A 9678-nucleotide genomic window follows, 5' to 3' on the forward strand; every position below is an offset into this window, starting at 1 on the left:
ACTCGAGGAGTCAGGGGTGGGATTTCTTATTCTGCTCTGCCTGTGCCCGGCTTGAATACTCTCTAATCTCAGTAATTGGGGTAGAGGGTCCTGGGGTCTCCAGACAGCTGCCAGATCTTTGTGGTCAGAGCAGATTGATTTGACAGGGGGTCAGGGGGTCAGGGGTATCACAGTGACTGAGTGGTTCCCTCTGGTTTCTGTCTGGTTCTGTCTGACTGCTGGCCTTCTGGCCTGGCCTCTGGTCTGGACGGAGGGACGGGGTCTTACAGGTCACAGGGGCACTGAGGCGGCTGGCGACGGCTGAAGGGGACAGAAGAAACACAGACGGCCATACACACACTTTCTTTTTCTTCTGGGCCTTGTTCAAATAGTGCCATTTCAGACACAGCCTCTGTGATTTATGGTGATTCGCTAACACCTATGGATGCATTTAGCCTATCACTCAATTATCACATTTCACTCCTACTCAGACACAGTGGCTCTGGGTTTGTTTATGTGCTTTGCCACTGTGCCCCCCCGTTGATCATTTTCACCCTCCCTGGCCTGTACGGTCTTTGATGCACCATCAACAACTAGGACATAATGTTATCAAAAGAAGAGCTGTTTATAAGAGGTGAACGGCTGAGTATATATGCGCAAGATAATTGAGGTGTTTGTTTTGTGAAGTGAAAGAAGGTTACACTTCTCTTTTTCACTGCTCTGTTTACAGCTCTGGCTCTTCTCTTTTCTTCACCCTCCTGTCCTCCCTGGCTGTCATGTCTTTATTGGCATGTCCATGTGGTGCCTTGTGGAATTCACGCGTGTGCTGTAACATGGGAAGGCCCTTAAGGCTTGTGTAAATACTCACTTATGTTGCGTGGAGGGTGTAAGGGAAGGGGTGAAGAGGAGCAGCATCTGTTATAGCAGCTGTCCTCAGAGGCCGTGTCCCAATTGGCACCCTATTCTGTATGTCGTGCACTATTTCTGACCAGGGCCCATAGTGCTCTGGTCTGAAATAGTGTACTTCATAGAAAAGAGGGTGCCATTTGGGATACATTCAGCCTCTCTCTACAGGGAGTTAGTCAACACAACCACAGCGTTTCTAAAGACACCGTTCTTCTAAAGACACAGGTCATCGCTCATCCATATATTCATATGGATGTGTTCTTACTTCATCCCTTTACTTAGAGTTGTGGGTATTAGGTAGCTGTTGTGGAATTGTTAGATTACTTGTTCGATGTTACTGCACTGTCGGAACTAGAAGCACTTCGCTACTCTCGCAATAACATCTGCTAACCATGTGTATGTGACCAATAAAATTTGATTTGATTTGATTCACCACCTTCAGAAGGACTGGTCATTATTCTGTGTGATTAAAGGTCAGTATTCACCATTTTGTTTCACTGGTAGTTGAACCATAGGTTCGGCTACTTGCCTAATGTGATGGATGGCATACTAGCTCTATTGTCTTCTTTCATTATCTATCGGCCTAAACAGTATCTTCATGTTTCCTATGATTTTAATGTAATATATCAAGTTTGAATCATGTCTGGGAAACAATTGACAATAGCTAGAATTGGGAGATGAAATAAAGAAACCACTCATAGGGAGTTATAGCAGTTCAGTTCAGAAGTTATATATATGTATATATATAGTATTAAAATGTTTTATGCATTTTTCCCCTGCTCATTCATTGGTCACGTTTCAACTTTCACGTCACTGCCCCTGAACCAAGTAGAAAATCCCAAAAACGAATTTGACCAATAGGGCACTTGTCAAGGGATGCGGAGGAACCAGTGGGGGGAACGCGAAAGACACTCAACAGTCGTAACTATTCTATGGGGCGTATCGTTTACATCGCATTCCTCATTCCTTTACATCATTTTAAAGCTGAAGAAGGCACCGAATGCATGCTTCATGAGCGGATACACCAGAACACTTTACCCAGAACGGAGTTTGTATTTCTGAAAGGTAAAACGACGAAAACGTATCTCCTTGCTGCTTCATTTGTGAGTGCGGCAAAGCAATGGGACGCAGACGTTGAAGAGTTCTCGTGAAGCCGCGACTGTTGTGAAGATAAGTGGAGAGTTAATTTGTGCCTTTTAACTTTTATTGTGAGTGTATCAAGTGACAATCTAACAAATTGCAAGCGATGTGCGGTTTTCACACCTTGGGCGTATCACGGCAAATAATTTGCTGAACCTCGTTCATTCTCCAGTGGAGCGGCCTGAATACGAGGGAATGGATTTGCTTGACTACTTTTTGACACATATTTAATGTAGATACCCGCTACACAAATCCATATGTTGAAGTCTTATTTGGATCAGTCTACATCGAAATGGCAAGTTTTGCCGGGTTTATAAAGTGGACTGGGAGATCAACTTTGTATTTATGCTGCGCGTTTGTCCTGTTCGGCTGTCTCTGCATCGCGTCCCCTACTCATGGTCGTCGGCTCATCTGTTGGCAAGCCATCATGAAGTGTCATGGAGAGTCTGAGTGCCACTACGCATATGACCAATACCTTTACGCCTGTGCGCCTGTTATCAACGGGGATAGGAAGAAGTGTCCCAGCCACTGCATCTCGTCCCTTATCCAGCTGAATCTAACCGAGACCGGGCCGTCTCTGGAGGACTGTGACTGCGCCTCGGACCCCGTCTGCCGGAGCACCAAACGCGCCATAGAGCCGTGCCTGCCTCGGACCAGTAACATGGGCTGCACCGAAGCCCGGCGGCAATGCGAGAGAGACTCCCAATGCAGTTCGGCGATGCGCGACTATTTGTTTCACTGCCGTAAACTTTTCGGAGGGGAGCGATGTTCGGACGACTGCAGGAGGGTGATTGCCAACATGCGCAATATACCCAAAGCACAACAACTTGATACTTGTGTTTGTGATGGCACAGAGAGGACCATATGCGAGTACGTCAAAGTTAGTATGAAAAACTTTTGCTTTGACTCTTTGGACAGATACGCGGGCAGCGGGTTGTCTGATTCAGAGGACGACTCTGAAGATGATTATGACGAGATGGAGGATTATATATATGTGGAAAACAAAAGTTTTTCATCCAGATCCGCCTCTCGGGGTGTTGTATGGACTGCCTCTGTGGCCACCATTTTGGTTCTAATGAATCTTATCTGATAGGGCAGCCTACCCCAGTTGATTCAGCTGTTGGGAAAGTTGTTTGAGAAAGAGTGGCCAGTGAAATGTTGACACGGACATAATAGCTCCTGAAAGTTGTAACACCAGCACACCTGCTTTAGCATATACGTTTTGTGTATGAATGAATTTATGGCCTTTGCTCTGCTATCTATCTTCATGGGGCTTCTTCTCAACATTCCATCTGGTCCCTGTCCCACTCTGTCTCTGTGCTGATCTGCTATGGGTCAGTCATTTAGGTAAACACTTTATATATTTCAAATGTATCATTTTTGGGGGGTGAATCCAAAAGGTTTATAGATACATTTCCAGACAGCTGTGCACCTCTAGGCTATGTAATATTTGAACCAACCATTGAAGAATGTTATACACTCATTTCATCAGCTATTGCCTATCATCACAAAATAGTCAAATGTGGATAGACAAGTGACTTGTTTACGCTGCTTTCCCGTTGTTTCGAGACAACAATGAAAACGGCAGGATTTAAAGCGTTCTCTTCATAGTCACTTCGTTGTAATGTGGAGAGACTAATCAAGTGGTCTTCTTTTCTTATGAGCTAGACAATAGACACAGGCATACGTGTAATTATGTCATTTCAATCCTAGTCAGTGGATAATGCATTTGATGCAAGCACCTGACAATAGTTTGATTGGTTGGTTAGCCTACATTACTAGCCTTAATCATGTCACACACATTTCCTTAAACTCAGTATCAATGTCAAGTTTTCAAAAAGTTAAGGGAGATTATTTTTATATGTCAAAATCTGTAAAGTTAAATTGTACAGTTTATTGTATGATATTGATTTTGTTTCCAGAGATATTTGTTTATTACTGCTAAGAGATTTGCACTGTATAGAAATGACGTGAAGTGCTTCACGGTGACTATTGTATATTCTTTTGTGTCCACAGAGGTGAAAATATAAGTCTTCTTGCTTAAAGTGCCATATGACTCTTGATTGTTTCACTCTTCTCTCTTCCTTACATGCTGACCAGGCCGGACACGTTCGAGCGTCGCAAAATAAATGTACAAATCCATGTTATTCAATTATTGCACCCACACTGCTCTCGCGTGTCAACGAGCGTCTGCGTTGCCAAGGGCTAAAATAGAAGTCATTCCTATTTCTGACACAGATCACGCTGAAAGTCCTGCCTCTCCCATCTCCTCGTTGGTTTATAGAAGCAGGTACCCACGTGCCATTTCCTCATTGGTTATACCCACGTGGGTGATTGAAAGACAAAATGTTTTGCCGGTTGTCGTGGTAAAAGTGTAGATGCCAATCACCATATAAGTTCAAAGATGAAAAGGCCTGGAAGGAGGAGAGATGACTAGAAACGATTCGGTTGGCTGTTTTATGTGTGGATTAATTGTCGGAGTAGAAGACCTTGTGCATTTCAGGTAAAATAACAACTCAATGTTTATCCCAGGACAAATGAGCTAGCATCAGCAAGCTAGCTAAATAGGACAAATTAGCTAGCAAGCTAACTAGCTATATTGCCATACATGTTTAATGCTTTTTGACCTGTCCCCAAATTAATGTCATTGGTTCAGAGTTTGTTTTGATATTGTAACCTGCATGTTGTGATCGCATTCGGTGTAGGGGAGGACAAAATAAAAGATATTCACGTTAGCGCACGCGTGCAGCCGGTTTGGGTTCCGTGTTATGTGGCCGTATGGGAACTGGGCAGCAGGTTATTTCACTACTATAGGGAAATATAACAATCTAAGTCTTGCTCTAAAGCGGCAATCAGCATTGGAGACAATAACAATGCATACTCCTCACCTGTTTTGGTAAAAAGCTGAGGGACGGGGCTGGAGAAATGTAAAGACTCTCAAATTCATAGACAGAGCTATGGATGCAAGGACTGGCCATCCATGATATCAAAAATAATAGTTTTAACCTCATCCCTTTTTGGACTTGTAAATGATGCACCCATTTTGATTCTATATATATATAAATGCCTCATGAGCTTAGTTCCACTGTCAACACCCAGCTTGTTTTACTCCAATGTTTGAACAGAGTAAATGTAAAGAAGCACTGTACAGCCTCAAAACATGGTTAAAACTATACATTTGATATCATGGACGATCCCTCCGTGCGTTCATAGCTCTGTCTGTGAATATGAGTGGGTACATTTCTCCAGCCCCATTCCTTCAGCTTTTTACAGACGCAGTGGCGGGGAGTAGGCATTGTTATTGTTTCAACAGGGGATTGACCATTTAAAGTGCCATATGAATCTTGATTGTTTCACTCTTCACTCTGTCTTAAGTGACCATATGGGCACTGGGCAGCAGGCTATTTCAGTACCGTGTCTCTCAAGTCTTTGGACAGCTGTACCAATCCTTTCTACTATCACAAGATTCCCTCGTTACGAACGATCAGTTGATCTGAGCTACTGAATGCCGCCTAAATCCCAGAGCAAATGAAGCGTCAAGTAAAAGAAAATATCTTAGTTGGATCGATATGCACTTGACCTTGTAAACATCAATGTTTGCTGAAGGCATAAACTGTTTAATGCTGGAAGACTGTTTTAACATAAGGAATAAAGAGCCCCATCTCCTGGGGATTGCTGCTCAAATGGAGCCAAGAAGGGCCTTGCCAGTTTATTTATCCTCACCCCGTGTGTTTGTTAGAAGTCTTCACACCGAGAGGAGAGGGGCGAAAGGAAAGCTGTGTCCGGATGAATGGAGACTTAAGTAGCCATTACAAATGCACTCTGATTGGACTGCTGTTGCTGTGTGTGGTGTGTGTTAGCTACCGGCCGTTGCTATGTATGTCTAACAAAGTAGACGTGTTTTTCTTTTTAACACTTTCGCTTCAACTTTGCTATTATTATTTATTATCCTGAACAGAAGTTAAATGGCTGGTTATAGACCCAGGTCTACTTGGAGAAGCTTGTAGCCTCACCCACCACCACTAAAGAAACCATTTAATTTGTGTATCACATTTGTTTTCTCTTTTGGTTTGGCACCACTGAGAGACAGAAAAAGAGAGAGGGGACATCATCCTCTCCTTCAACTCTTGTCACAAGAGGGACTTGAGAGCAATGATGGCAGCCATGTTGTTTCTCTCGAGAGGAGGACAAGGGCCCTCCGGCCCAGTGAATGGAGGAGAAGTCGAGTGGCACTACTGTCATGGAAATGTAAAACACACAATGGTGGAGCGGCACAATGTGCAGGCACTTCATTCACTCGCTTTCTCTCTGACAGCATCTCCTCGGGGGGGGGGGGGGGGGGGGGGGGAGCTCGGGGAGAGACAGAGACTGCTACTGCAGATAGAGGCTTCTTGGAAGGACTTGAGAAACTTCTGTCGACATTGTATCTCTCTTTCTCTATGTGATGCCTCCATGCTCAACGTTAGGTGACGCTCACTTGGCTTTATTTGAAGGTGTGCTTACAAACAGTTGTTTTTCTACAGGTTAATAGCTATTATTTGTCAGCTATTAAACATAATACATTTTATAAGACCTGATGTTTATGATGTACATGAGTAAACGTCTTTATGATCAGACATGTATTAGGTACAGCACACATGAATCAATGATTAAATATGCTATATAATCAGGTGAACAAACTATTTTTATTTTATAAATGCAGTCTTAGGAAGCGTATACTGGAGATAATAGCTTATGATTACGTGATATGATAGCCTTTTTACGGCTACCACATTTTTAAGCTGCATAGCAGATACCGAGGATCAAAGTCATTTGCCACTGATGCTAACGTAAAAACAATTAGCTGATCTGTATCACCACTCAACACTTTGATTCACTTAGCATTCTGATTGTTACTGGAGTGCACATTCAAATAGACTGCAGTCCTAAATAGAACCAATGATGTTTTGTGCTTCAATTGCTATCGGTTTCCTTCCCACTGAATATAGAAAAGAAAAATACGCACACTGTGGAAACCCTGCAGCTCTGTCACGGTGATGTGGCGAATGCATTTCTGGGCCTTTGTTAGCCGTCACAAAAGAGGGTACTGCCGCTTTAAGAGAGCAGGCCTGGGTTCCAACCATTAATAATTGTAATGCCTCTTTATTATTGCTGGGGATAATGAAGGAATGAGAGTCATATGGGGCCCCCAAAACCATACTTTCCCCTGAAATGTTTTCAATTAACTTTTGGCACCGGAGGAAAATAAGCGAGTTGTTTTTTTCCCCCCATCATGCTGAAACAGAGGAGAGGCTAGAGCCGGACGGGGGACGGCGCTGCGGGACACAGTACCTCATTAAAGTAGCCTCATCATAACTCAAAGTGCTGTTTTTGCAACCCCCTACTCCTAGTAACCCTGCTACACACACAGACAAACACACACAAGCGCTTGATACTCCTGCGCGCGCACACACACACACACACACACACACATACACTTGGATGTTTCATACACACACGCAGAAGCAGACTAATAGTCTTACATTAGTGGACATTCCAATCTAGACGCAATTTAAGGCGATGAGATGACTTATGGTTGAGATGCTTCTTGGAACAATCATGACTAACATACCCCTGAGCATACTGGCCACATTTCCCCCTGTGAAGTCTTCTAGAACTTTCTCTCAGTTGACATAGCATTTGTAGGTGAGGCAAACATACTGTACATATACAAACGGTACATTTAATCTATGTAAACTGGAGTCCGGAAATAAGTATCAGATAAATAAGGTAGATTGTGAAGGATTAGATTGAAAAGGAGCATGTTATATGTTTTATAAAGTTTGCTATGAGAATAACATTTGCGGGCCCTGAACTATTTTCCATGTTGTTTTTGTAGCATGTGTAGGCTACTCAATGAACTGCCCACAATGGTCAGTAATTAAATTACTCTCTTTCTCTTTTAAGCCTCTGTGAAACTCTTCCAAAAAGTTTTCAAAATTCCAAGCTGCCACATTGATTCTGTCACGTCAAGTCCTTTCTGAGTTCACCGGCCTTTGAAAAAAGGGAAACGGTCTCTAATCCAGTTAGACTTCCTTGTGCCTCATGTGAAGCGAGATGGAGAGAGAGAGAGAGAAAGAAAAAAGAGTGGGAAAGGTAAGATTTAAGTTTCTCTCAAAGAGAAGGTTGATTTTCTAGTCATGTATAAACAGTCAGCCTATCTTAGAAACCATGCTGATTTGAAATTGAACTTAACAGTATAAAGCACGTGTGTAAGGTCTTCTAAATATACTGTACAAACATGCTATATTAACGTGTGTAAGGTCTTCTAAATATACTGTACAAACATGCTATATTAACGTGTGTAAGGTCTTCTAAATATACTGTACAAACATGCTATATTAAATTTGTTTAAATGCAAGATCTTCGGGGTAACTTTTCCTCAGTGGTGTAAAAATACTTTAAAGTACTACTTAAGTCGGGTTTTTTGTTTGTTGGTATCTGTACTTTACTATTTATATTTTTGATTACTTTTACTTCACTACAGTCCTAAATAAAATAAAATATATTTTTGCTCCATACATTTTCCCAACACCCGAAAGGACAGGAAAATGGTCCAATTCACACACCAAGAGAACATCCCTGGTCATCCCTATTGCCTCTGATCTGATGGATTCAATAAATACTTCATTTGTAAATGATGTCTTAGTGTTGGAGCCCTTGGCTATCTGTAAATAGAAAAAAGAAAATGGTGCTGTCTTGTTTGCTTAATATAATGAATTTTAAATTATTTATACATTTACTTTTGATACTTAAGTATATTTGAGCAATTGCATGTACTTTTGATACTTAAGTATATGTAAACCAAATACTTTTAGACTTTGAATCAAGTATTATTTTACAGGGTCTTTTACTTGAGACATTTTCTGTTAAGGTATCTTTACTTTTACTCAAGTATAACAATTGAGTACTTTTTCTACCACTGCTTTTCCTCTTTCATTGACACATATTTGCTTGTCATGACTGTATTAAACCACGTCTTGTGGACGGGGTGTCTGCCAGTAGTCTTGACTACTTAAACCTCTCAGGACTGACCAGAGAATAAACAAACTCACCCACAGACAAACTGAGTACGTAAACCCCACCGCAGCGGCCAACTGAGGTCTGTGGAGGCTATAGGGGGGTTAGGGAGGGCGCTGCCTGGTTCACCCTGAGCTTTAGGAGAGGTGAAAGGGGGGGGGGTTACAGTGGGGGATGGGCTGATTTATGGTTAAGTGTATGGGGGAAGGGTATGGAGTTTGAGGAGTGACGGACTGGGGTCTGTAGAGAGGGGGGGCGGAGGTTGAATGTTGTTGAGTTCAGACCTCTGAATGATGATGCTGACACACAGGCTATGTCCCAAATGGCGCCCTATTGCCTATGTACTGCACTACTTTCACTACATAGGGAATAGGAGAGGGCTCTGGTCAAAAGTAGTGCACTAGATAGGGAATAGGGTGCCATTTTGGACACGAATAAAGAAGGGGGATATTCACCCCGGCCAATCAGGTAACTTCTCCTAACCCAGGGAACTCTGGATGTTTGCGCTCAGCGGGGCGCCCTGATTGATTCCTCATTCCTGCCTCTCCCTCCTGCGTACTGGGCCAGAGAAGACGAATAGAGGTACGCAATAGT

The 9678-nt window shown here is 42.7% G+C and overlaps 1 protein-coding gene across 1 annotated transcript; it reads left to right on the forward strand.

Annotated features, from left to right (window-relative positions):
- The first annotated feature begins 1760 nt into the window (after positions 1 to 1760).
- LOC109868660 (growth arrest-specific protein 1-like) lies at positions 1761 to 8425 on the forward strand. The gene has a single exon (XM_020458373.2). The coding sequence runs from the start codon at positions 2318 to 2320 to the stop codon at positions 3113 to 3115; it is 798 nt and encodes a 265-aa protein (XP_020313962.1). The 5' UTR covers positions 1761 to 2317; the 3' UTR covers positions 3116 to 8425.
- Positions 8426 to 9678: the final 1253 nt, after the last annotated feature.

This window comes from Oncorhynchus kisutch, linkage group LG23 (genome assembly GCF_002021735.2).
Source record: "Oncorhynchus kisutch isolate 150728-3 linkage group LG23, Okis_V2, whole genome shotgun sequence".
Lineage (NCBI taxonomy): Eukaryota > Metazoa > Chordata > Actinopteri > Salmoniformes > Salmonidae > Oncorhynchus > Oncorhynchus kisutch.

Excerpts from the sequence above, each read along its gene's own strand:
- LOC109868660 (XM_020458373.2), top strand. The coding sequence starts at position 2,318 with ATGGCAAGTTTTGCCGGGTTTATAAAGTGGACTGGGAGATCAACTTTG.